The sequence below is a fragment of the Pseudopodoces humilis genome, chromosome 14 (genome assembly GCF_049639895.1).
Source record: "Pseudopodoces humilis isolate 2021_Gansu_Grassland_sample_001 chromosome 14, ASM4963989v1, whole genome shotgun sequence".
Lineage (NCBI taxonomy): Eukaryota > Metazoa > Chordata > Aves > Passeriformes > Paridae > Pseudopodoces > Pseudopodoces humilis.
In genome coordinates, this window is record NC_142213.1 from 6,365,816 (window position 1) to 6,392,151 (window position 26,336).

The following is a 26,336-nucleotide window of genomic DNA, read 5'->3' on the forward strand; positions in this document are numbered from 1 at the left end:
GCTCTGAGAGGCACATGGTGGGACTGCTGGGGTGGTCCTGTGCAAGGGCTGGGAATTTGACTCAGTCCTTGCAGGTGCATTTCACATCTGGATATTCTATGAAACAAAGTAGAGTAGGACCCTCCATCTCTCACCAGTATTTCTCAGCAGTTCTTAAATGCCAGAAGTCAATAGAAAAAACAGATAAGGCAAATATATGTTGTGCTTCCAAAACTGCGTGTACTCAGGACACAAAGTTATCTGGCCTTCGCGTGTGCTGCTGTGGTTATCTGTTGTTATTGCTGCATCAAAAACAGGTCCCACAAAAGCAGCTGGATGCACGGACCCCAGATTCGGGAGGGTTTTGCTGATACTCCCTGTTTGGGACCCTATCAGGGCTGTGAATTGGGTCAGCATCCACGAGCTCACCAGAGCGGCCGCCTGTGCCGGAGGATGGTCTGGCAGAGTCCTTTCCTCCCGGCCTCCGAGGGACGCTAAGCGGGCTCTTGTGCAATCCCAAAGGAGCGTGTTTGCGTGGGGGAGAGGGATGAGCTGCCGGAGGCGATATAAGGCACACAGAGGGAGGTACGGAGCAGCCCCGGGTGTGCCGACCCACCCGTGAGGGGAAGGAGCCGGGGCAGCGGTGGATGGAGGAGCGGACAGCGGCCTGGCCATGGTAAGCGGGAGGAGAATGAAGTGGTGGGATCTCTCAGGATTGCTGCAGTGGGCGAGGAGCAGACGGGGAATGAACTCTTCTTGTCCAGCAGCCTGGCAGTCACAGCTGCTCCGGGGCAGTGGAGGGGGTGTGGGTGAGCTGAGTGACGGGGCTTTAGGCACTGGCTTTGCCCTGCTCTCAGAGCACTGACGGAACATTTCCCAGCCACCAGTCCTGGCCAACTCGCATCTGCATCTCTGATAAGGAGTATCTGGTGTCCAAGACTAATCCAGCACTGTTCCAGTAATTTCCCTAAAGAAATGCATTATCTGAACCAACAGAAGAGATTGACTCAATCTGTGTCTTTTTGGCATTAATTTTAGTCGTGTTCAAGGCTTTGGGTTTCTTTTATTATCCCATTGTCTCCTTGTTATGGATATGATTTACTGGAACAGTGAGGATCCTTTTGCAAATCCTAGCTCTTCAAAAGAACTGTAGTAGTAAGAGGGTAACTCTTTTCCTCTTTGGGGAGCCCATACTGATGCCTCAGCTGTGCAGTTTTACTCGAATGGCCACTGAAATGTGGCTTTATCACTGTCAACACATCCCTGTGGGTCCCAGGGCTGGTTTCTCCCACCTCCTTTCTGGAATAACTACCTAAATTCAGGATAGTGTTTGACCCTGATGAGAGGAGGCTGATCTGGCCCCTTGGGGTGGGAAATTACTTTGGGCCATAGAACCTAAGAAAAACAGTACAGAAATTATTGTACCCATGCTTGAGGACTCAGCCTTTCTGAATGACTGCAAACATCTCCAGTGAGCATGATAACAAATCTGAGTTATTCAGAGCCTGCTTGTTTTTCCAGGAAAGGATTGTGAGATGTTTGCTGCTGCTCTCTGCGCTCTGCCTGGCTGGCTGTGAAGGCAACAAGAGTGAGTCTCCCTGTGCTCTGTCCCTGCTGGGTCATGGATGGGTAGGATGGAAAGGAAAGGTCAAACCTTCACCTGGATCCATGTTCAAGTTCCTCATTCAGGGTGCTGCTGAAGGCAGCTAAGGAGGAACAATGGAATAGGGCTCAGTGAGGCAGGAACTGGGGTCCAGGAGCCAGCAAAATAGGCAGGAACTGCAGCAGGCTGTACACCTCAGCCAGAAAGGGTGTGTAACCCATGGAAACAAGCAAAGGTGCTTCAATGTGCCACCGTGCTCCTTGGTGACAGTGACAGACTCCATAGCTCAGATTGCAGCCAGGCTGAGGAGGTCTCACAGCCTCCCAGCAAGCTGAGGCAGTAGATTCATCCTCAGATGTGTCTGCTCTGGCTCTAGGCAAAGATCTCAGCCTTTGAGGGCTATGCAGAGCTCCCTGCAGTGGGGTGAGTTCTCAAAACTCTCATCAGGCAGATATTCTTGCTGCATTTCATCTTTCTTGCCTTTGCTTTGCCGCAGGTGAGCTGGCAAGCACCCATGGCCTGAGGCCAGAGGTTGCCCTCCGTGTCAAGAGGAACCCAGATGCCTGTCTGCCAAACCTGTGCCAGCACCAGGGGCAGTGCCAGGTGACTGTGGACAGACCAGTTTGCAGCTGCAAGCCAGGCTTCACAGGGGAATTCTGCCAAGGTAGGGCTGAGAATGCTGGTGAGCCCTCCCCAGCCTGTCCATGGGCACCAGAGGGAAGGGTGATGGGCACAGTGCACTGGTGTTACCATTGCTCTCCACTCCTGGAGCACATCCCACACCTGGTTCAGGTACATTCCACACCACTACAACCATATCCTGACTACATGCTGGTACAAGACAAAGCCACAGGCCATTTTCTTCTCCCCCAAAAGCCTTAATTCCTTGGCTGTGCCATGGTGTAGCAGGGCATACTGCAGGGCACAGTTTCAGAACAAGCACGTGCACCCTGGCACAGACACAGTGAAGCCCCTTCCACACACTGTCCAAAAACGGTGTCTTCTTCCCCTGAAGGAGAGGGTCCCTGTCCCTCTGGTGCCCTAGACAGACTGTGGGGGCTGTGTGGACAGCCCTCCAAAGGGACCAGACTGTCTTTTGCCCAGTGTTTCTGAAGAGCCCTACAGCAGCCTGCACCAAGGCTGGGCCGAGAGGCTGCTGAGCTCAGTGGGACTGTGCCACCCTCCAGCTGGCCTAGGGCTCCCTTATTGCTATTGCAGATGGCTTTTTCCCCCAGATATGGTACTGAAGTTGGCTTGTGAGGAAGAGCACATGAAGATGATGGTGAGGAAGGAGGTGTTTGAGCTCTTGAAAATCCCGCTGGAGCTTGTCCACTTGAAGAACCAGGCATGCAAGGTCTCAGAGAAGGAAGAAGAGGGTGAGCTGTTTTTTGCAGCCACTCTCACAGGTGAAAACCACACTGCCTGTGGATCAGTAATCCAGGTGAGGATCCATAGATCTGAAGCCAGGAGAGGAGCAGACATGGTGGGGTGGGACAGCAAAGGGCAACCCCAAAGACTTCTGCTTTTATATCTGGGTGCTGAAAAGTTCTCATTCCCCTTGAAAGTCTTCTCTGAGGATGTCAGAAAGCTCTTCTGCCTCCACCAAATCCCTGCTGGCAGCACATTTTATCTTATTTAGGAGATCTTGGAAGTCTCACTGTGTGCTGTTAACAGCCCTCAGGTTTCTGGAGACATCCTCTGAACTCTGCAGCCCTGTCCCCTTGGTCTCTGACTTGCTTCATGGAGCACGAAGGGTGCAGATGAAGTGGTGCTCCAGCTCTGCATTGCACAGAAGAGCCCTGTGCTCACTATATGCCTGTGCCAGCAGCCCCCAGACACAAGCTGAAACCCCAGCAGATATCTAGGCATGGAGCAACTATAGCTGAGTTGCACCTTCTGAACTTGCAGCTCTGTGTATGGCTTCAGTCATGGTCTGGAGACTTGATTTCTGTGTCATTCCAGCAAAACAGTTCCCATGTCTCGTACTCCAACATCATCAAGTCAGAGCAGGAGGCCCACAGGGCCACGATCTCCCGGAGTTTTCAGCTGGAGGTGCACTTCTCCTGCATCTACGCCTACGAGCAGGTTGTGAGACTGCCCTTCACTCTCACTGCTGTTGACAAGTGAGTGTCCCATTTCACCTTGCTGCTGACATGGTATCTTTGAGCTTGGAGAAAAGTAGATTCAGTGAGACAATTTGCAAAGCCCTGGGGAGCCCTAGAGAGCTCTGAGATGCTGGACACTGGTGGCTTCACCTGTGCTATGTCCTTCCACCTTCTTTTTCTGTTTGTGAGCCCTCATCCTGTCCTCTCCTCTCAGACTGGTACAGTTTGTGGTCAGAGAAGGACACTTCAACGTCAGCATGAGACTGTACAAGTCCCCCTCCTACCTCGAGCCTTATCCCCTGCCAAGTGTGGCTGTCCCCCTCATGGACACACTCTATGTCCTGCTGAAATTAGAAGGGCAGCACCAGCTCAAGTACTTCCTGCTGAGTGTTTTGGAATGCTGGGCCACGCCGAGCACGGATCCACACCAGGACATGCAGCACAAGCTCATTGAGCAGGGGTGAGCAGAGTGTCCCCAGCACCTCCAGCCTCCTTGCACCACAGTGTGTAAAGGAATGAGACAGAAATAGGCCTGCAGCCAGTCCCTGTGGGATGTGGTGTCCCAGGCTGGGGTGCTCCACCTTGTTTGCCACCCACTGATCCAGCCCTCATGTCCCAGGTGTCCCCATGACGAGACGGTGACCTATCTGAATGCCATTGGAGAGAGCACTACTGCCAAGTTCAGCTTCCAGATGTTTCAGTTTGTTGGTTACCCTGAGGTGTTCCTGCACTGCCGTGTCCAGCTCTGTCTTCCTGACAGCCCAGAGCGCTGTGCCAAGGTGAGCTCCCTTGGTGGTGTGCACCCTGCCCTGGGTGGGTGTGGGACCTCCCTTCACTAGCTCTGCCTGGAGAAGAGGCTCTGCTCTGGTTTTGGGTGCCTCACAAAATAAACACCTCCAGAATCAGGAGCTCAGCCCAGCGCCCTGAACCAAAGGTACGAGGGCCTGAACCCACCAGAGACCTTTCCCTCTTCCCTGGGAAAGGAAGGGAGATCTACAGGATGGCCCCTACAGGACGGCTCCAGTGCAGGGTGCAGGATGCCCTCCCATGACCCTTCCTTTGGCTTTGTTGACAGCAATGCCCCGGGCACTGGAGGAACAGGCGAGCACTGGCAGATGACTACAATAGGATTGTCTCCTATGGGCCCATCCTCCTGCTGGCTGCTCCTTCCTCGGGAGCAGAGACCCACCATTCCAGCACGGACCAGCAGGACCCAGTGGGTACGTATGTCCTCCTGAGCACCGAGGTCAGCCCAGGAGATCCAGGCAGCAGCTCAGGAGCAGGGCTGGGGGCAAGCCCACCTACAGCACAGCTCAGAGCAGGCATGCATGCTGAGCTGTGGGCAGCAGGGGTGGGTGGAGACCATTTGAGGTTCCCAAGTCCTGTTTGTGCCCTCAGGATCCCAAAGTGCCCCCAGCTCCTGCCCATCACAGGAGATGACCTCCCTGAATCTATCCCCAGTCAGGAGATGCCTCACCAGCACTCAGAGCTGGCACAGGGGACACAGATACAAAATCAATCTCTCTCCTCTTTGGCAGGACCCAACCCATGGCTCTCCAGGGCCCTCGTTCTGCTGTGTGTGCTCGCTGTGCTAACTGTGGCTGCTGCGGCCGTCAGCGTGGGGCGGCGAATGGCTTAGGAAACAGCTGTTTCCCAATAAATGTGACAGCAGCAGATAGGCATTGCTGTGTCTTTATGGGTGTTTTGGGGAAGGGGATAATGGTTGGATGCAAGCAGTGCTTGAAGGATGAGGTGCAGCACAGTGTTTCTGTTCCCTGTAGCATCTCTTGGACCTTCTCCCCTCCGGGCCCGTGGTCTCTAAACCCAGAGTATGTACCCAGGGATGGGAGAGTCCTTCCTCCTGCTTCCCCTCTTCCCCACAGAGTCATCCTGGTATGTGGGGAGAGGGAAGTACCCCACTCTAGATACCTGCCCTGCCAAAGCTGGTCTTTGCCTGGTTCTTTGCCTCACAAATGCAGTGTTAGCAGAGAAAGGGCTGCTTTGTGCATGCACACGTGTGTGTGCACCCATCCATAGTGATTTCTCTCCTCATTCATGACATTTCTATTTTCATTCATGACAAATTGCCAGCAAGACTTTTCCCATTGATACATCCCTAATATAAAGCAAATAACAAACAATATTGTAGGTATTAAAGACTAAATTCACAGTGCTCAAACAGCTGGCAGGGATTTAATACCAAAACACAGATCAGGAGAGGACAGCAGTTGCCCTGCAAGGCAGCTGTATGCGCATTTTGGCTAGAGAACAATGTCCATGAGGGAATTGCTGCTGACCCCAGAGGCTGTTTTGCAGGAAGAACATGCAGCAGATCTCTGCTAGAGAGCAAGGAGATGTTTTGCAAAGAAGCTCATGGGTTTCCTCTTCTTTTTGCTGATTTCCAGACACAAAACCTCCCACATCTGGGCTGGAGCAAGTCAATCCTCTCCCTCCAGTGGCAGGAAATTCACTACCAGGCTGGTTCAGCACCAAAAGCCAGCTCTAGCAAAGAGGGGGTTGGCTCCATCATGGTGAAGGCAGGTGCTTTGTGGGCTTCCTCCTTGTCCCCTGGGGAATGAGATCAGGGGCACCTCAAGACCATGGAACTGCAGCCTGCAGGGGCTTTGCAGAAGTGTCATCTCTGGAGCTCCTTGCCCAGGGCAGCCCACCAGGAATGAAAGGGACAAAGCAAAGAGCTCTGCTGAGGTGGATCATGCCCACTGAAAGGTAAACTGAGGCATGGTTAACTGATGTCTCCCTCTGTGAGGAAGCTGCATCTGCCAGGATCAAAGATTGCTCTCAGTGGATGCAGGAGCAGGCAGGAAGAGAGGCCCAGCCAGGAGCTAGTCCTGGGAGGCTGTGGTGGTTTTGTCATGTCTGATGATGTTGGAGAGGGAACCAGTGGCCTGCTTTGTCTTTGGGTAGTAGAGGACAACCAACCAGATGAATATGAATATTCCTGCAGGGAAAGGAAGACAAACACTCAGCAGCAGCAGGACACAGTAGGAAACATCTTTCCAGGATGCTAATGACACTTTCCTTCTGCTTCCAGGGGATTCCCTCAGCTCACTCCTGCCCCTCCCCTTCCTTCACATGAACCATTTGGCTGGGACATGCCCTGAGTGGATAATGTCCCTAGTCCTCTGCTAAGGAATGGCTTTATTGGAGGAAAACCAGCACAGGTCAAGTGGGTGTAACTGGGAGCCGTGAGCAGCTCCATGCAGGTGGTTGGGACCTGCTGCTTGATGTGCCCTGACAAAAGGAAGGGCATGACAGTGCTGGGAAGACACTGGTGCCTTGGGATCCCTGGTCAACACACAGCCAGGCTGGTTCCTGCCTCCTCCATCTTCCCCACCCAAGCCCAGGGAACCCAGCTCTGATTGAGTGCTGACCTTGGAGAGAGTTGAGGATGGTGAAGAGGTAGAGCACAGGTGTGGAGGAGATGCCGTAGGTGAGGAATGCCAGGGCCCAAGTGGCTCCCAGCAGGCAGAAGAGCCCTGCTGCCACCAGAGCCACCTTCCAGGGCTTATGGTAACCCTGCACTGCCCCGGTGCCCTGCAAGCTGCAGCTCTTCTGGGTCACCACCCCGAAGACAGCCATGTTGAAGAGGAAGATGAGGCCAAAGTAGCCACAGTTGGTGATGTAGTGGACCAGAAGATGTTCGGAAGTGATCCAGCACCTGAAAAGAGACAATTGTGGTGCCTCCAGCAGCGCTGCAAGCCTGAGCAGCACCCATGGGAGCCATCTCCCGGGAGGATTTTCCAAGGCTGGGGTGAAGCAGGGGGACAGGGGTGCATATCTGCACCAGTCGCTCAGCTGGGAGGGAGCCTGGACAAGTTCCAGGTGGACCTTGGACATCCCTCCATGACCTGCAGGGCTGCAGGCCCGGAGGAGACTCAGCATGAGAGGTGGGGGTGGCTGTTGTGTTGCAATCACAATTAAGGAAGCAGAAGCATGGTGCAAAGCCAAACCAGATGGGTGCAATCCCTGACCACTGCACTCCTGGCAGGACTGAGCTACCCCTCCCTGTGCCAAAGGGCCACCTGAGCCTGTGGACAGCGGCACACGCACAGGTGGGCTATGACCTGCTGGTCTGTGGTCTGGATGCTGTATTCTCCATAGGAGCCAATAACTCCTGCCACTCCCACCACGAGAACAGGGAGGCCTGGAAGAAGTGAGACACAATCACAGAATTGTTTAGGTTGGAAAAGACCTCTAATGTCATCAAGTCCAGCCACTAACTCAGCACTGCCACATTCACCACTAAACCAAGTCCCCATGTGCCACATCCACACATCTCTGAACACTTCCAGGGATGGTATCTCCACCACTGCCCAGGGCACCCTGTTCCAGTATCTAACCACCCTTTGAGTGAAGAAATTTTCCCCAATGTCCAATCCAAACCTCCCACTGCCCCTCTCACCCCCGCTCTCATCCAGGCTGGTGGTGCTCACCCCAGCCAAGCAGGCTCAGCTTTGCCAGGTACCGGGGGATGTAGGTGCCGAGGACCTTGACAAAGAGCAGGTAGAGCTGACAGCCCTCCAGCGCCGTCCAGGTGAAGCAGCAGAGCAGGCAGTAGTGGGTGACCCCTCCCAGGACCCTACAGGTCCTTGGGTGGGTCCTGCCTGAGAGCCCAGTGTTGAGCAGGAAGGCCAGGTTGAGGAGGAACAGGCTGCCCACGAGGTTCATGTGCAGCCCCAGGTTGATGCGGACGGTCTCCTCAAACCTGAACCTGTACCTGAGTGTCCCCACAGGGATCAGGAAGGGCAGGGGTCACAGGTGAGCAGGGCTGTGCTGTGCCACAGCAGGTCTGTGCAGAGGCACTGCCATTGCCTCATCTCTGCCAGCCTGACAAGCCCCACGGAGCTGCTGGCACACCCCACCTTATGAAGATGCAGAAGGCCATGGTGAAGATGGAGAAAGCCATGGCTACAGCACAGCCAGCGGTGGCAACAGCCATCAAAGCTTTTGCTGTGGAGCCATCCAGAGCTGGGTTCTGCCACACATGCAGAAGTTGGGTTAGACAGGCCCTGGACCAGCCTAGAAAACCTGACTGCAGCTACCAGAGCCATGGGGCTGATAACCCCAGAGGGCTGCTGCAGTGACCCCATAGCAGCCCCCAGAAGATCTTCAGGAGAAGCAGGGCAGTGGTGGCTCAGAGGAGATGCTCTGAGGTGGGGTGAGGTGTGGGTGAAGTAGACCACCATGAGCACCCTCCTGGGAGTCTCCACCAGGATATGGGATCTCAAGCCTTGCTGTGCCAGAGCCTGCACAAGGCTGGGGCCTTCTCCACCCTGTCCTGCTCTGCTGACCTTCTGCTGCCCTCCTGAGCTGGGGCTGGGCTTGGTTTTGGGACCTTGGCTTGCCTGAGAACAGCTATAATTGTCCCTGTGGGGCTACTCATGACACCCAAGGGGCCACAAAAGCAGGCAGGCAGCACTGCCAGGGCACAAGCAGGAACTGCAGGAAGGGGGATCATCACCAGGAGGAGGGTGAAGAAGGTGAGATGGTCACAGGAGCAGACTGTCCTCTTGTCCCCGGGCTGTGTGACACATCCACTGCTGCCCCAGCCCCCTGCCCGCCCTGCAACAGGCACGGGGGAAAGGCTGTGAGTGCTGGTACAGCCCCTGTGCCCAGCCCCACACCTGCCCCGACCAGGCTGTACCTTTGCTGGCATCCCAGAAGACGCACTGTGGGGTGACACCCTGCGATGGGGGACAGCATCATCAGCCAGTGCCACGGGGAGAGGCACAGGAGGGGAGACAGAGGGCAGGCAGGGCTGACTTACTTGGGGCAGCTCCCCGTGGGCAAAAGTGAGCTGCACAGGGTCCTGCAGCCCCGAGATGCTGCTCTCCCCCACTGTGATGCCCACCACAGTGTTGTCCAAGACCTGCGCTGTCTGGTTGACTTCCTGTGGAGGGGAAACGCTGCGAGAGCTGAGCTGGAGGGTACCGAGTGCTGGTGGCAGCATGAGGGATGCTGGCAGTGCCAGCCTGTACCTTGAACATGCCAAGCTGCTGGATATTGAGAACTGTCACCACCACACGCACTGTTTGGCTACTCAGGGACCGGAATATCTCCCTGGGGAGGTGGATTTTACCTGTCTTCCCTTTCTCTGTGGTGTTCAGCCTGCTGGGGCCCTGCAGCAGAGAAGAAGAGTGAGAGGTTGTTGCTGCCAGGTCACATTTCTGTTCAGAACTCACCAGTCTTGCTCCAGGCATAAATTCAGCCCTGCCCAGGCGGGTTTGCTCAGCAACATCAGCAGGAGCCCCGAGGGCAGAAGGGAAGAACCTCATCCCCAGCACCCAGCATCTATGGGGGCAGAGCTGGGAGTGGGACCTAGCAGATTCTCTACCTTCCATCACCCACACATGGTCCCCTGGGACATCCAGAGGGGAGGAGGAAGAGCACAGCAGGGAACACCAAGCCCTGGGGCAGGAGCTGAAGGATGCTTGGAAGGTGTGGGGCCTTCCAAGCAAGGGAGAGGGAGGGGCACATCTCACCGCTGTGGGGGAGAAGGTGATGAGGACATCACGGGTGACAGCCCTGCTGACATTCAGGAGCAGCGTCTTGAGCCCTGCCAGCCCCGACTGCAGCAGCCTGTGGGACAAGGGGGCAGTGGGACAGATGGACATGGGGACTGAGCCCACAAACCCTGTCATGGCCACCCCTGCCGCTACCTGAACCAGCGCTCCCTCAGGCAGGCACAGGCGCGGCTCTCAGAGCGCCACAGCTCCGGGCAGTGCTGGGACAAGCGGAGGATGCGGATGCTGGTGCCTGGCTTCTGCTGCTCCTCCATCGTCTTGCAGCACTCACGGTGCTCATCACCCCGATCCAGGTCTGAGGAGGGTGGGAGCAGCTGACCACTGGGCACCACAGCACTGGGTGGGCACTGGGAGCAAGGGTAGCAATGGGAGGGGACCACTCACTGGAACAGCTGTCCTTTCCTCTGGCAACATCTGGAAGAGGAGTACATGGAGAAAGGGGGGAAACACAAAAATCTAGGGTCAGCCCTCCCTCTGTCCAGACGGAAAGGGGGAGGGAAGGCAGGAGAGTCTGGCAGGTTTTAAAGGAACAGTCCTGCAGTTATGTGGGTTTCAAAAACACCTGGACAGTGATCGGAGCTGGTGAGGGCAAAGCCACTGTCCAGCCTGCCAGAGGGGCTCACAAAGGAGAGACACCCTGGACTGCTGACCCCAGCTTTTAAAAGAGCCCCCAGCAACAAAGCCCCCAACTCTGCTCACCTCTGCACATCCCAGCAGGGATTCTCCCCTCTGGCCTGTCCACATTCCAGGATGAAATCCCCACATGGTCTTTTGGTGAGCGCCTTCCCATGGCAAAACCTTCCCACAAAGCCCATGCACCCCCTGTGCTAAGGATGCCCGTCCCCCTTCACCTGCCACTCACCAGGCAGCAGCAGGAGCAGCAGGACAGTGCCCACGAACAAGTTCATGCCGCTTTGTGGGGTCTCCATCCCACCACACTCTGCTCCCCTTGTCCCGGCAGCTCTGCTCCTCCCCAGGCTCCCCCAGAGCTTGTGGCCACTTCTGAGGCAAGAGCAGTTCCTCATTTCCCTTCTGGGAACCCCTCACACCTTCCTGTGGGCTGGTAAGTGACCTCCTGTCCCAGCTCACGGCAACAGCAGCAACCGCCAGAGCCGCGGCGTCTCCCCTGTGGCTCCGTCCCATGACCGACTCAGGGCTCTTTGCTTTCCCTTTCTTCCCACAGTCCTGCCAAGGGGTTGATGGCCCTAACCAGCCCAGCTGGAGCATCCACATCTTCAACTGGGCATCACCACAAGCCGCCAGGGTGAAATACCCCCTTCCTGGCAAGGTGCCCCTGCCCCAGTGGGTGCTGGAAGCTGGGTGGAGGGGGATGATCCTCAGCTAGCCAGAAGGGGAATGGTGAGATGGGAAATGTGGTGCTGTGTTTGCAAGAGGCACAGCCAGGACAGCTAGATTCTGCCTGGCCCCACAGCCACTGAGGGGATGATTCCCATCCTTTGATGTCTCCCTCTTTGGATCCCCGTCCTCCACTAGCCTGCCTTTCTGCTGGGTAGTGACAGTCCCCAGAGACTTCCCAAGCCATGGCATCTCCCTCCACACCCCCAGCCCCAATGGCAGCAGGCAGCCAGTGCTCTGCCAGGAGCACCATTATTGGTCCTATAAGCAGGATCCTATAGGGTGAAAGGCTGGGCCCTGCCCCAGAAATGGGATAACCCAGACGAGAGATGGTTCCCATTGGAGAGCCCACCAACACACCGAGCAGAGACCCCAGAGAGCCACACTCCGAGAGGAACAACTTTAATGGGCACAAGTCTGGTGTGTAGGCATGCTCACTGAACTCCTACATCACCCAAAAATAGACATTCAACAAAATAACAAAAATAGATTATTTCAGCTGCCTGAGGGTGTGGCGGGGGCAGAATCATTCTGTCTTCCCTGGGGAAGGACCCTCATGGTAACCACCAACAAGGGCTGAAAACTGGGCCTTTCCCACCCATCATCCCTGGCCTCAGGATGTGGGAAGGGACATCCAAAGGCACTGGGGATCCTGTCCCTGCCCCTTCCACTTTTTACAGCCCCCACTGCCTAAGTAAGCATCCCTCCCTCCCTCCCTCCTGCCCCAAGGGTGCCAAGCCAGTCAGGATGGAGTGGGTGGGAAAATTGGGGAGGGGGCCAGCAGAGGTGGGGGTGGCCAGCCTCTCTGTGGGTCCCTGGGCTCCTCGTGGCGCTACGGGGCAAGTGCAGTAGCAAAGCAGATGGTGTGGTCCTTGTGGCCGTCCTTGGCGTGGCAGCTCTGGCACGGCACAGCCACCACAGGGCTCAGCTGCTGCTGGGCTGCAACTTGGCACTGTCAGAGCTGCTCTGAGAGTCAGGAGCCTTCCTCGCCTGCAGCACCATGGTCCAGTACCAGAGGAAGATGAGGAAACCTGGCAGAGGGGAGAGGAAGCGTGGGTGGAGGCACAAACAGCAGTTGAGAGCGAGACACCCAGCCTGCCAGAGCTCTTCTTGCACACCATCACCACCCCACCAACACCACGTGAAAATACTGGTGCCCTTTAGAGGAGCCCAAAATTACAGGCTCACCTTGGAGGGAGTTGATGATGGTGAAGATGTAGAGGGAGACGAGGCAGAACACACCAGAGGTGAAGGAGAAGAAGATCAGTGCCCAGGGGATGCCCAGCAGGATGCTCAGCCCGAAGAGGGCCAGGACATGCTTGAGCTTGTGACCTTTTTTGTTCTGCCGGAGGATCTCCCGTACCATGGCCCCCAGCATGACCGAGTTAAAGAGGAACACCAGGCTGAAGAAACCCAGGTTCACGATGTTATGGATCAGGGGGTTTGTGATCCAGCATCTGGAGGGAGGAGAAAGGGCAGAGGGTTTCACTGTGTCCTCCCACAAGGTCACAAGGAGGGGCTGGGAGAAGCACAGAAGTGTGGTGCCAGCCCAGCACCCAGGGAGGGGGGATCCCCCTGGCACAAGACCCCAGAAAATCCACAGGCCACGGTGAAGGTTTAGCCAGCTGACTTTACCTACGACCAGAGAGCAGGTAACCCACCTCCTGTGACTTACATGGTGGCGTTGGTGGATCTGCCATCAACGGATTCATAGATGGGAATGGAGAAGGGGCCGTAGTTCGTCCAGCTAGCCAGGAAGATTATCATCACACAGGAGAAGGGGACTCCTGGGTGGAAAGAGCAGAGTGAAGTGGCTGCCCTACTCCCTGGCCTTGAGACCTTCTGGAAGGACTTGTTGCTCCTTTCTTCCCGCATAGAGCACAAGCTCCCACAGGGAAACAAACTCCCACAAGCTCCCACCTCCCTCCCACAGGGAAACCAAGGATGGAACACACAACAAGGGCACCTGGCATAAGCCCCAGCCTGGGAGGGATCTGTGCTGTGCTGACCCCAGCTGGGGACCTCCCTGGGATGTGGAGCTGTAGGCCATAAAAGACCATAAGATCTTCCAGTCATGACATCCAGCCCAGAGCACAGCAGAGAAGCATGGGCGCTTCCTGCATCCAGGTTCCTGCAACCTCTCTGGGTTGTCCTGAATGTTTCTTTCAGAAAAAAAGGATCCTATTACTATTCAAAGATCCCACGTGGTGGCTGTCACAGGTCTCCATTGCTGGGTGATCCCCCAGGATGACCCACCCTTGCTTTAGCACCAGCCGCTGTTCTCAGCCTTCAAGTCTCCTTCTCCACCAAGGCTCTTGACAGACAGCTGCTCCCCCACAGCTACGCCTCCATCCCCATCCAGGGATCTTATCCAGCAGGAAAATCCTCCCCGAGTGCCCCTCCACCCCATGGTGCCCTCAGGGTGTCTCTGCCTCCCCCATGCTCACCCCAGCCAACCAGGAAGAGCTTGAGGAGGAAGTGGTCATGGTAGGCGTTGAAGACTTCGATCACAAGCCGGTAGAGGTTGTAGCCCTCAATGCCCATCCAGGCGAGGCAGCTCAGGAGTGAAAAGTGCAGAAAAAACCCCCCGACTCTGCAGACAACCTCGCTGCTGCTGGCAGCCAAGTGCTCGGAGATGAGGAAGGTGACATCCAGGAGGAAGATGGCAAACAGCAGGTTCATGTGGATGTGCATGCTCGTGATCTGGTCTCGCTGTTTGCTTCTGGAGAATCAAAGGGAGCAGAACTCACCACCCTGCCTGGCCAGCACCTGCTGCCCACAGCACCCCACAGCCCTGCAGGGGGCAACTTGCCCCAGCAGAAGAGCAAGGACTCTCTTTGGTAGTGCCAGGGACTGAGAGACCAAGCCCAGAGGTGGGACCACCCATCCCACGTGCAAATCCAGCCCCCTGCAGCTGACCCTGCATTAAAGATGCTCAGAGGGCTGAAGCACTTTTCTTATGGAGACAGGCTGAGTGACCTGGGGTTGTACAGCCTGCAGAAGGCCCCAGGGAGACCTTAAAGCACCTTTTGCCCATCCAGGTTTTCATGGCCAGGGGCAGGACACAGACAGGGAGTGTGGGGTGAACCACCAGACTGTACCTGAAGTAGAGGAAGAAAATGGTGCAAATGGATGCCAAAGCTGAGATCAGGCAGCCAGCGTAGGTTATGATACTCAGGTAATTCCTGTGCACAGAGGTGATGTCTGGAGAGGATACCTGAGGAAGAGGAGGAATGAGAGCTGGTGAGGAAGAGCACCACTGGGAATTCTGTGAGGGATCTGAGGGAAGGTGCTACCCACCATGAGCACAGCAAAGTAGGTGAGGTGGTTGCACCTGCACTCTGTCTGGCTGCTCCCTGTCACAGTTGTACACCCATAGCTGTCCCAGCTCCCAGAACTGGCTGTGCAAGAGAAAGGGAAAGAGTCTGGTGAGCAGCAGGAACATGGGCTGAAGGATCTTCAGGGCAAGGTGTCCATGGAAAGAGGGGGAACAAGAGTGGGCGGTCCCACCTTGTCCCAGGCCAAGCACCCATACTCAAACAGCCCCCTCAGCACAAGAACCCATCCCTAGGGAAAGGGAAAGCTCTTAGGTTAGCTATGGAGGGAAAAAACTGGCATCAGCCCTGTGGGAATGGCTTATGGAGAGAGAGGGAGGTGCAGAGCAACCTTCACCCTGCTGGAGGGGCTGTGGTACCTCGGAAAAAGGGCCTTGCCTTGCACCCAAGGGCAGGGGCACTCACCAGAGGTGTCCTCCTGCCAGAAGACGCACAGTGGGGTTACGTTCCTCTGCAATGACAAAAACACAGGCCCTGGTCAGGATGCAGCTGTGGGTTTGTTGCCTGCCCAGCACTTCTGATAGGGGACAACACAGGGCAGGAGACAAGATGGGCTCAGGACACAAACTATGACTTGGATAAACCAGACTTCCCCTATGACGGGAGTGAGCTCCAGGCAGAGGCCACTCTGTTAACAACTGATGGAGCAGATACCTCCTTCCAGATCCTCTTTTCCAAACAAAGGGTTTAGCTTTGATCAGGCACCTGACAGAGCCATGACTGAGCCAAGGGCCTGATAACACAGGGTGTACCCCATCCCTGCTGACTGCTGGATTTGACACATCTGCTGTGAGGCATCTCCTGGAGAGGGGAAGGCAATGCCATCACCAGTGCACACAGTGAAGCCATGATTGTGATACAGCCCCAGAAGACACAGCAGACCCTGCACAGGCAGGCCATGGGCATGGACCTGCTGGATTGTGACTACACCCTAAGCTGGCAGGGCCTGAGCCCTCCATTCCTGGTGGGCTCAGGTTCTGTGAGGCTGTTTCCCCACCTACCGGCAGCTGGTCATGGAAGAAAGTGAGGACCACTGGGTCAGAGAGGTTGGCCACCACTGTGTCCACCAGGGAGATGCTGACTACCTTGTCACCCAGGACGTGGCTGCTGTTTTCATCCTGTTGGAGAAGAGAAGGCAGTGTCAGTGTGGGAAGGGAGAGCTGCCATGTTTGGAGCAGAGGAGCGTGCCCAAGAAGGTCCCATGACTTTACCTGTTGAGCTTTTAGCTCATCTTTTAAGCATCTTCTCCCAGAGAGCACCAGCACCCTGGTCTGGTGGCATCCCTGCAGCCCAGTACCAGGGGACACCCCACCATGCTGTTCACGTGGGCATTACCTGGAACATGGTCTGCCTGTTGATGTCCATGAGCAGCACCCTGTGCTCCAACACCTCCTCCCTCTCCTTCACCATCATGAACAGGCTGCTTGGCAGGTCCACGGTGAATCCCTGGACCTCTCCACTCTCCTGCAAAGAAAGACTCATCAGGGAAGAGGTTGAGGGAGAGCATGATGGGACAAGAGCACCAGGGCAGACTGTCCAGAACCCACCTCTCTCTGGGAAACAAAGGTCAGGTGCTGAGGAGCCCGACTGGGCTGGACCCTCAGGACAGTCGCGTGCACAGTGGCCTCCCCAAAGGTCTGGTTCTGCCCTTTAAGCTCCACCTTGGCCAGCATCTCCTCCAGCTCCCCAAGTTTGCTGCAGGGGAAGAGGCACGGTGAGCTGGATGCAGTGGGCATGCGTTGGCAGCAGAGGAATGGGGCGAGCTGGGAACTCACCGCCGGAGCCTCTGCTGCTCCGTGGCTCCCGCGGCGGGCGCCAGGGGCTGGGCAATGAGGTTGTCTAAGTCAGCGAGCTGCTCCTCCACATCCTGCTCCCAGACGGGCGTGCTCTCTGGAGAGGCTGGTGGAAAGGAAATGCCGTGAAATGCATGGGCAGGATTTGCTTTCTCGTGCCCCAGACTAGCTGGCAGAGCCCTGGTGGGAGCAGAAAGCAGAGGGCTTCAAGGTGACCCCAAAAGCCAGGCAAGCTGATAGTGACCCCAACCCACAGGGCTTGCCTGCCACCCAGAGCTCAGCTCCCACTGAGGCCATGGGAACCTCATGGTGGAGAATGAACCCTGAGAAACCACTGCAAAGAGCTCAGTTTTCCAGGATTTTAGGCAGCATTTTGAAAATCTCCACTGTTATGGATGCTGGGTACCAGGACTGTCTTTGGGCTGCTTCAAGAAAAGCTATCAATCACCCTTCATCTATCCTCATATCACCAGGCTAAACCATGCACTGGGAAACAACCAGTGCTCTGACAATGCCTAGGGAACAGGCTGGGGATAAAACAACCCTTTAATTTCCTTCAAATAATATTAAATTGCATTTACCAGGGAAGCGGTATTCATCATTAGCAGCCAGGGAGGTGTTCTTCCCACCCTTTATGAAATAGGACACATTGAAGATGTAGGCTCTGGTTCCTTCAGTCTCCTGACTCTTCTGTCCCTGGGGGATGCTGCTGGATGGGTCCCCACCCAGGAGGGTGCTCTGCTTCCCGTACACCAGCTGCAGGGTCCTGTTGGACTCAAACCAGTAGATGCAGAAGCGGTACCTGCCCAAGGTGGGGGGCAGGCTGTACTTGTAGTAAAAGTTGCTCCTGTTCGGCAAAAAGGGCCTTTTTATTATCAGTGCCTGGGCCGTGTTCTCGATGAACATGGTGTTGGGGCTGTGCTCGTAGATGACAGAGCTCTCCTGGGTCTGGTTTCGGTCACCGCAGAAGCGGAAATCCTCTTCCCTGCGGCCATTGGCTCCCACCCCTGCGTTGTATGAGCACAGAGACAGCGGGTCAGCTGGAGGGACAGCCAGCCCCAGCAAACACTGCCCTGCAGCAGCTGTCACACGTGGCATGCCAGCTTCTCCACCCCAGTTATCCCAACCCTGTCCTACAGGCTGTGTGACACCAGCCACGTCCCCAGTGTCACAGCCACACTGCAAGGATCTGCCAGGGCCCCTTGGGCAACAGCCCCTCCTGTCCTTCAGGGGCACCCTCTCCCACATGCCACCACCCACACCAGCAGACACTGAAAGAGGACCTCTCCATTCCCAGAAGGGATGGATGGAGACCATCTCCTTTCCCTGGAAAGGACACATTCTGCCCAAGAGACGCACCAGAGGCACATCATCCTACGAGATGTTTTACTTCTGTGGAAGCCTTGGTTGCACACATCTCATGGTGCCCCCCAGCAATGTTTTGGGGCTGCCAGTTACTCCCAGCAGCCCAAAACCCAGCTCACCATCCCAAGGCAGGACAGTCTACCTTGGAGAGGGGAGAGAAGGAGCAGGAAGAGGACTTTCATCCTGGGCAGCTCTCTACTTTGTCTTGGCCTTCAAGGAGACGGCAGAGCCTGAAAGGGTACAAAGGGAAGGGGCCACATGAGTACTTGAGTATCCCCCATGCCATGAGGGCAGGGACGTAGAGCAAAGGCTGTGCAGGTGGGACACCAGCCAGTGTCACAGCCAGCTCCCTGCTGCCTCTGCCTCCAGGAGGAGCCAGGACCACCGGGCATCCAAGCTGGCTGTGGACTGCAAGCATGGCAGAGACTGGAAGCCCCTGAGCTCTTAGCATGGAGAGGCTGCCCCACCACTCCAGCACAGGCTCCAACCACCAAAGAATTCACACAGGAGGGGTCCCCTCTTCTGCTCTCTGCTCCACATATCAGTTAATGCCCAGACTTGTTATCATAAACAATAGGAACAAAACCACAGTTTCCTCATTCACCAGCCATAAATTATTTTCTTGGATGCTTTCAGCTCCTGCAGACTAGCTGAGGAGCTGGGCACATTGCAAACCACTCCATCATTTCAGCCTGCAGAAACAGGCTCTCCCAGGCACATCCTGGCAACGCCAGCACAGCAACCACGGCTGCCCAAATCTGCTGCTCACAACCAGCTAGGCCACATCCTGTGCAGCCCCTTTGCCCATCCCTTCATCTGGGACCCTGCACCATCACCCTTTTCTTTGTCTTTGCAGGAGGACAGGGCTTCTGTGACCTGCACTGAGCACCCCCAAGTGCTGCCACACCCCTGTGCTCACCCAGCCACAGCCTTCACACACACAGCCTTTCTCGCTGTGCTTTCTGCCTGCCCCAGGCCACAAACTGCATCTCCAGCTCTGCTGGAATGCACGGAGTGTCACCTCCTCCTCACCCCGCTGTCACTTCAACCATGGGACACACCCTGCCGAGATCTGGCAACCAGCAGAAGCCCCCCCAGCGTGGGACAGTGTTGGTGGGGGCTGCTGGAGCAGCTGGCCCAGCCCAGCACTTGTCAATGCCCAAAGTGAAGCCAGCACCGTTTGCCAGTGCTGCACCCCACTCCTGCACTGCTCTCGAACACCCCCTCAAAACCCACAAGAGGTCGAGTCCTCTTGTTTGCTGTGAGTAGGTGCTGGGGCATCAACCAACACCACCTAAAAAAGGCTTACGAGCTCTCCCAGATGCTCAAGGGTCATCAGATGCTTAAAAACTCATTAGCAGATTTCTCCCACCAGCACAGGCATTGTCTGGAAGTTTCTCTAGCCAGCCCAGATCCTGCACAGGTGTACAGCCCACTCCCCATCCTTCCCTGTCTGTTTCTTGCAGCAACTCATAGCCAGAAGATGGGGGCTTGAGGTTGTCAATTAACCTGCTGCCGTGGCTGTAGCTAAGTGACACTAACGAGGTCTCCCAGCGTGGTAGGGCACAAGCGTGACTTGGCAGGAGTAAACACATTTGGAGAAGGCTGGCATCCCAGTGCCTTGCCACACACTTAGGAATAACGCATGTATATCCAAAAACCGTGGACCTGGGATGGCAAAACGCTGTTGGTGATGGGAAACACCTGGATCACTCGAAAGGAATGGAGCTCCACGTGAATGCCAGCCATGTTGAGGCAGCACAGAGCTGGCACACCAATAAAGCATCGCCTCTGGATGGGGAATGCTGAATCCTAATGAGAATTCAGCCCGCCCCATTATGCTGGCATCCTTAAGGTTTTATTGGGATGCTTGGAAGAGAGGATCAGCCCCTTTCAGCCGTTACTCAACTGGGACCAGAAATCCCTGTGGGAAAGAGGGTGGGGGAGCCGGTATTTCCCCTCCGAGCCCTGTATGGTCCCGCTCGCCCTGACTCCGATTGCCATTTCCTGAGCCGAACAATAGCGAGAGATAATCCCTGAAAATGGTTTAGCAGTGAGAAACCTCGGCTTCCATCCATGCTGGCAATAAGCATAGCAAAGGTAGCCGGATGTGCTGAGTTCTCGTCAGGGCTGAATCCTGCCTCGTCATCTTCCCGTACCCGGATAGCAGTGGGGAAAAAATTCCTGGCTTGGCCTCAAAATCAAGCAGATTATGTTCAAAGAGGTGGCAGACCCTCTGCCAGGGCTGCACAGCTTGGAGCAGGCTTCCTTACCAGCAGAGAAGGAGGCTTATTCCCAGGCACCGGTTCTTATCCTCCCATCACCTTTAACATACTAGTCTTGGAAAGAAAAGCCAAAGCATTGTACTGAGGTCTCTAAACCTTAGGTGAATGGAGGGGAAAAAAAGACTAAAAACCCCAACAAACAAAAAGCCCTGTGTTTACTACCACCTTACTGCTTTCTGGGTGACTTGGCAGCAGGTATTTAAGATTTCGGAGGTGGCACGTGGCTTTTGGATATGACGTTTTTCCCAAGGAGAAGGGAAGATGCTCCGATGACTCAAACAAACACCGGAAACAGGGAGATCCAGGGGCTTTTATCTGTTTTCCTTCCAGGTCCGTTAGGAAAGTGACGCCGTGTTCCTCGAGATGTTAATGAGTCTGAAGCTCGTCACCGCAGTGGGTTACTCAGGCAGAGACTCAGCGACACGATGAGGAAACTGTGGCACGGAGAGGCAAGCCAGGACGGGCTCCAGAGATACAAAATAGCTTTGCACAACCAGCTCCTCATCGTCGGGACAATGTGCCCTGGGTCTGGAGCTGTCCAAGGATGTGAGGACCCCACTGGGGTCCCCCTGCAAAGGGATGCCCCACTGTCAATATCTGAGTGCTTCACAAAGTGCCCTTGTCCTTGGCCAGTGGTGTATGTCCGCAGGGGCCAGCCAGGCGTTATTCATGCCATTGGCATGTGATTCCCGGCACCGGTGGGCGGCCGGGGCTGACCGGGCGCGTTTGCTGATGCCCAGGGAGCCGAGAGGCAGCTGCACTGTGCCAGCAGCCCGGCAGTGCCAAGCTGCACCACGGGGCGCTTCAGCTTTTGCCGGGCCATGGCACTGCACAGAAAACCCAGTGCCTTCGAGATGAGCCTTGCCAACAGGATGAAACCAGATCTGCCAGTGATTCCCGGGGGAGCGGCACAGCTCCCTGCCAGATCTGTTCTTTGCCAGCCACTGGCAGCCGGCCCTTCCCACAAAGGCGTGGGGAGAACCAAGGGGAGGCTGGCACAGGCCCGTGCCTGGGGCTCCTGAGACCCAGCATTTACTCAGAGCTAGGTCTTGACATTCAAAACTTTTTTTAAAATTTCCATTTCCTAAAAAACACCACAAACAGAAACATCACAGTGAACTAGCCCAGCACTTCCTCCGGTGCCAGGGCAACACGACACCTGGCTCGGTGGCACGCGAAGAGTTGTGGCTTCAGCAGCAGCCACACACACTCTGCAAAGGACCAGGTACACCTGCACTGGACTGAAGCTGGTGTGACACAGTAACAAAGTAGTGCAAGGACATCTCTGGCCACAGGGGGTACAGACAGTGGTCCCTGCCATGCACTCCCACCACGCAGTCTTCTTTGAGAGCAACCCCATTTCTCCTCCCGCACATTCCCCTTCCAAACCACTCCCTTGGGTTTCAAATTACTTTCAAAACACCCTGTCCACTGCCAGGTCTAATCCCCCTTCACATGAGCAAGGTCCTCATCGCCTGCGTGTGCTGCAAGTGCCAGGGAAGGGAGGTGCAGAGCAGTGCAAAGTAGCTCAGGACCACCCCAAATCAGGCTCCTGGGTATTTGGCACAGAAAGCGAGGTGCTGGAGCCTAGTGAAGGCAAAGTCTGCAGCCCCCCAGGAGCCAGGTAAGAGACTGTGGGCCCCCCCGGATTCCTGCCGAGCCCCAGCTGTCGGGTGAGCTGATGGGAAAGGAGTTGGTGAGTCCAAGCTCTCCTGAAAAGCAGGCGCCGGCAGGCTGTGCCCAGCTGGTCCCGTGCAGACATTGGCACGCTGGGAGCGACCCAGCCTGCTGCCTGTAAAACACAGCTCTGAGCCTGCACCCACGGGTGCCACCGTAAGGTGCAGGGATGGCCAATCCCAGGGATCCCCGTTCAGGCAACACACAGTTGCTTGCAAACCTGTTACTCTGCGAATAGCAGCCCCCAGGCCGCAGGATTAAGAGCTGGACTGCAACCAAGTATGCAGCATTTTCAGTCCTTGGCTTAATTCATATGGGAGCTGCGAGCCCAGCAAGGGACACGGCAAAGCCCACTGTGGCTGCGGTCCCAGGCTTAAAGGATTTGCCCCCACCCCCATCTCTGAAACACTCCTGGCTCCCCGCTGGTGGAGTTTGAACGGGGTGGGGGGTGTTGGGGGTGTTACTGCAGCCCTCAGACCATGAAATGAGATTTGGCTGCCTTCCCTCCACAACAGCCATTCGGACTTGCTGCCAGGAGGTTATTCCAGGAGACTTCATTTCAATTCTCCAGCTGGTCTCGCTGAGTTTTGCTGGTCCCTCTGGAGGGGCAGCACAGACAGTGGGTAGGGACCACCCCAAGCATCCTACATCCCAAATCCCGCAGTGACATGCCAGGACCGGCAGCAGCAAACTGGGATGTTGCAGAAGGAATCCCCCCAAAAGGCATTTTAGGGAAGGGAGATCACCCTGTCGAGACATGCCGGCGATCCCACGGGATGCTGCACCCTCCGCCGGGAGGGAGGAGAGGAAGGAATGGGGTGTGCTGGTGGTTCCCATAAAGCGGGAAGCAATGGTCACACGCGGCCGGAGCTTCGTGGAGCTCAGCTCTGCCGCTGAGCAGAACAGCCGGTCCCGGGCAGCTCAGGGGGCTTTATGGCTCCAGGGCTCAGGAATCCAGCCTGGCTCCTGGGCAGGCGAGCGCGAGTCCCGTGGAGCAGAGATGAAGGTTGGTTTCACAGAGAACTGGCACCGTGGCCACGAGCAGAGTCCCCGGGCCCTGCCCACCCACCGCTGAGCCCCCGCACCCAGCGGAGCGGGTGCCGCTCAGACCCCCTCATTGAGACCCCTCCGCTCCATCCATCCAGGCTGCTCCCTGCCCGAGCAAGCCGGGACGCTGCCGGTGCCACCGTCCGCGCAGAGCCCCAGTGCCCCCAGCCCCGCTGGGCTGCTCCAGCCCCGGCTGACGCCCACCCTATTCACTCCCTCCCGCCCGGAACGCCACAGCATCCCCTCGGCTCCCGGTGCCGGGAAAACGCCCCTTACCGCGGGCTCTGAGACCCCCACGGCGGACACCGCGCTCCCTCCCCCGATCCTCCGTCGTCCCCGGCTCACCCGCTCCCCATTGCTCCCATACCTGCACTCGGGGCGGGCTCGGCCCGGCACCGCCCGGCACCGCCCGGCACCGCCCGGCTGGACTGGCCCGGCTCGGCACGGTTGGGCTCAGCACCACTCCGCCCGTAGCAGCCCGGCTCGCTGAGCGCGGTGCCCCGGGAGCACCGCCCCGCCCCGGGCGGTGACTCAGCGGGGCGGTACCGGGACTGTTGGCCCGCACCGACCCCTCCGAGACCCCCGCGATCTCTGCGGGAGCCGCGGACTCACCTACGTCGGTTCACGGCACCTGCCCGGTTCGGTTCAGTTCGGCACGGCTCAGCACCTCGCAGCCCGGCTCGGCTCAGAGCGGGATCCAGGACCAGCGGCCCCACCCCGTCCCCCCAGCGAGACCCTCCGAATTCGCTGCGGAGGCTGTGGGGCCACTGCCCTCGGTCACGGCACCTGCCCGGTTCGGCTCGGCCCGGCGCAGCCTGCGGGCACCGGGCTGGGAGCACCGAGCTGGGAGCACCGGGCTGGGAACACCGGGCTGGGAGCACCGGGCTGGGAGCACCGGGCTGGGAACACCGGGCTGGGAACACCGGGCTGGGAGCACCGGGCTGGGAACACCGGGCTGGGAGCACCGTCCCCCCTCCCGGCCGGCACCGTCCCCGATGGGCCGGGGGACCTCGGCTGGGGACAGCCGGGCGTGCCGTGTCCCGTCGCCCTTCAGCTGCGGGCTGGCGGGCGTCCAGCGGCGGGCCGGGGCCGGAGGAGCCGGAGCCAGGAGGCTGCACGCCTGACTGCCAACGGGATTAAAAAATAACAATTAATGGGAAAGCAGCCGGGACGGAGTGTCCCCGTGACCCCTGTCCCGCTCCCCGCAGGGTGCGAGGGAGGAAAGGAGCCGGGCAAGGAGCCCAGATCCCAGGAGAGGGATACACGGAGCTCCCCTGGAGCAGGTGGGCTAGCATGTGGGGTGTAGAGCCTGGATGCGACCACAGGGCCCTCACCACCCACCCCGAGGCTGGAAACGTCGAGGCAGCGCTGTTGGAGTGGGTAAAGCTGCTGCCAGGCAGCGCCTGCATCCAGTCCTTTGTGTGTGCCCCTGGAAACAGCCGGGCTGGAGAAAGCCGAGACGCGGGGAGCGGAGGGAGCAGGGCGGGGGGGAGGGCTCCGGGAAGTGCCCTGGGTAAATAGTTGCTCTTGCAGATATTTTCAATGGCTTGAATAAGACTTTTCTTTCTGCAGGGGGAAGGGTGGAAACAACTTCCCGCTTCAGTAGGGAAGGTGATGGACCTTGATCCGCAAGGATTGTGCCACCACAGGTGCCATGGCTGCTTTGGGATTCCCGGAGCAGAGGACATCCCGCACGTTTGCATCACCCCACTGCTTGGATTAATCTCCAGCTCCAAGCCCCCGGTTTCCCTGGCTGCCACGGGACAAGGCTCCCGTGGGAAGCAGCTCACATGGCCGGACCGTGGCTAAAGCGGCCGGACCGTGGCTAACAGAGCCGCCTTTGAAGTCCGGCCGTCCCCAGGCCCCGGGGAGCTGGGCCGGCTCTGAAACGCACGCTCACAGCAGCCGGAGCCGCGGGAGCATCGCGGCGATCCAAGCCTCCCACTGCGGGTCATCCCGACCGGCTCCTTCGGGAAGCGCCATAAATCCACCTCCCGGGAATAATGCTGCTAAACCTGGGATTAGGCTCTCCTGGAAAGGGGAATTAGGTGCAGACCCCTCGGACCAGCGAGGAAAGGACTTGCTGCTGTTGGTGGAACAAAGAGTCTTTTGTCCGCATTTGACGTTATCAGGAGTTATTTTTAGGTCAACGCCTGCACTTGCTGGTGTTGTCGGGATTATCTGTAAATCGAAAGACCTTCAAAGACACTGCCTGAGCACGAAGAGGGAGGAAATCCTTGTGTTGTCTCTTGCAAGGGACATTTGCCCTTGGGCTCGGCCTGATAAGGGTTTATTGCTCGAAGTGGGGAATTCCTATGAAAGCCCTACAACTTCTTAAGAGTCCTAAGAGCTCCTAAATCCATTAAAGCTCCTAAATATGCTTAAAGTTCCTGAAAGTACTAAAATATCCTGAAAGTCCTGAAAGCTCCTAAAGCCCTAAAATGTCCTGAAAACCCAACAACATCCTAAATGCCCTAAAACCCCCTAAAGCCCTGAAAGTTCCTGAATATCCTTGAAGTTCCTAAAAGCCCTAAAAACTGCTAAAAGCCCTAAGAGTTTCTAAACCCTTTCAAAGTTCCTAAAAGCCCCAAAACCCCTCCAATTTCCCGAAAGCCCTAAAAGCTCCAAAAGTAACTTAATACTTCCAAAATCCTTTAAAAGCCCTAAATCTTCCTAAAAACTCCTCAAGGCTGTGGTGCTGGCGGCGGGCAGGAGGGAACCGGCAGATCAGGGCGGCGTGTTGGGATGGGATGGGCAGACTCCGGCAGGAGAGGGCACGTCGCACCAGGCTGCTGCCAAACAAGCGAGACAAGTGTGGGCAGGGGAGCCTCGGCGCCGTCTGCAGCTGAGGGCTGAGCCAGCCCCACTGCCCGGTGCTGCCAGCCCCACTGCCCAGCTCTGCCAGCCCCACTGCCAGCTCTGCCAGCCCCACTGCCCAGCTCTGCCAGCCCCACTGCCCAGCTCTGCCAGCCCCACTGCCCGGTGCTGCCAGCCCCACTGCCCAGCTCTGCCAGCCCCACTGCCCAGCTCTGCCAGCCCCACTGCCCAGCTCTGCCAGCCCCACTGCCAGCTCTGCCAGCCCCACTGCCCAGCTCTACCAGCCCCACTGCCAGCTCTGCCAGGTTGCCCAGACCCCCTCAAAGCCTCCTGGGTGCCCCCAGCAAAATGTCACCATAAACAGGGCTCAGCCCAGCTCTGGTGGATGGAGGAGGATGAGGATGAGGATGAGGATGAGGATGAGGATGA

General features: G+C 57.0%; 3 protein-coding genes across 5 annotated transcripts; 1 reads left to right on the forward strand and 2 right to left on the reverse strand.

The window, feature by feature from the left end:
- Positions 1–562: 562 nt before the first annotated feature.
- Positions 563–5,361, forward strand: LOC102112760 (uromodulin-like). The gene is made up of 9 exons (XM_088062331.1): positions 563–655; positions 1,501–1,567; positions 2,079–2,246; positions 2,818–3,023; positions 3,545–3,705; positions 3,902–4,147; positions 4,307–4,466; positions 4,763–4,907; positions 5,226–5,361. Exons 1-9 carry the CDS (start codon positions 653–655, stop codon positions 5,324–5,326), a joined length of 1,257 nt encoding a protein of 418 aa, XP_087918457.1. The 5' UTR covers positions 563–652; the 3' UTR covers positions 5,327–5,361.
- Positions 5,362–5,867: 506 nt separating this feature from the next.
- ADGRG3 (adhesion G protein-coupled receptor G3) lies at positions 5,868–11,845 on the reverse strand. 2 transcript variants are annotated; one of them, XM_014257122.2, is made up of 13 exons: positions 11,095–11,845; positions 10,617–10,646; positions 10,368–10,527; positions 10,191–10,287; positions 9,687–9,827; positions 9,476–9,598; positions 9,353–9,392; positions 9,170–9,270; positions 8,571–8,683; positions 8,142–8,425; positions 7,759–7,852; positions 7,080–7,366; positions 5,868–6,646 (listed from the first exon to the last, which is right to left on the reverse strand). In XM_014257122.2, exons 1-13 carry the CDS (start codon positions 11,255–11,257, stop codon positions 6,531–6,533), a joined length of 1,749 nt encoding a protein of 582 aa, XP_014112597.2. In that variant the 5' UTR covers positions 11,258–11,845; the 3' UTR covers positions 5,868–6,530. The 2 variants fall into 2 exon arrangements, with proteins under 2 accessions (XP_014112597.2, XP_087918298.1); XM_088062172.1 differs by lacking the exon at positions 5,868–6,646 and having other exon boundaries at positions 7,087–7,366; positions 7,731–7,852.
- A 129-nt stretch (positions 11,846–11,974) lies between these two features.
- Positions 11,975–24,202, reverse strand: ADGRG1 (adhesion G protein-coupled receptor G1). 2 transcript variants are annotated; one of them, XM_014257168.2, is made up of 14 exons: positions 23,703–24,202; positions 18,224–18,311; positions 17,298–17,723; positions 16,699–16,822; positions 16,471–16,618; positions 16,259–16,387; positions 15,925–16,041; positions 15,329–15,374; positions 14,889–14,989; positions 14,690–14,805; positions 14,036–14,310; positions 13,264–13,375; positions 12,777–13,045; positions 11,975–12,619 (listed from the first exon to the last, which is right to left on the reverse strand). In XM_014257168.2, exons 2-14 carry the CDS (start codon positions 18,261–18,263, stop codon positions 12,513–12,515), a joined length of 2,010 nt encoding a protein of 669 aa, XP_014112643.1. In that variant the 5' UTR covers positions 18,264–18,311; positions 23,703–24,202; the 3' UTR covers positions 11,975–12,512. The 2 variants fall into 2 exon arrangements, with proteins under 2 accessions (XP_014112643.1, XP_014112642.1); XM_014257167.2 differs by lacking the exon at positions 23,703–24,202 and adding an exon at positions 23,458–23,601.
- Between the last annotated feature and the right edge of the window lie 2,134 nt (positions 24,203–26,336).

Coding starts and splice junctions, on each gene's coding strand:
- LOC102112760 (XM_088062331.1), top strand. Junction 1,568..2,078: donor TGGCTGTGAAGGCAACAAGA/GTGAGTCTCCCT, acceptor GCTTTGCCGCAG/GTGAGCTGGCAAGCACCCAT. Junction 4,908..5,225: donor GGACCAGCAGGACCCAGTGG/GTACGTATGTCC, acceptor CCTCTTTGGCAG/GACCCAACCCATGGCTCTCC.
- ADGRG3 (XM_014257122.2), bottom strand. CDS start 11,257: ATGAGGAACTGCTCTTGCCTCAGAAGTGGCCACAAGCTCTGGGGGAGC. Junction 10,288..10,367: donor CTGAGGGAGCGCTGGTTCAG/GTAGCGGCAGGG, acceptor CTTGTCCCACAG/GCTGCTGCAGTCGGGGCTGG. Junction 6,647..7,079: donor CATCCTCAACTCTCTCCAAG/GTCAGCACTCAA, acceptor CTTTCCCTGCAG/GAATATTCATATTCATCTGG.
- ADGRG1 (XM_014257168.2), bottom strand. CDS start 18,263: ATGAAAGTCCTCTTCCTGCTCCTTCTCTCCCCTCTCCAAG. Junction 14,990..15,328: donor CTGGCAGGAGGACACCTCTG/GTGAGTGCCCCT, acceptor TCTCTTGCACAG/CCAGTTCTGGGAGCTGGGAC. Junction 12,620..12,776: donor CATCATCAACTCCCTCCAAG/GTGAGCCTGTAA, acceptor CCCCTCTGCCAG/GTTTCCTCATCTTCCTCTGG.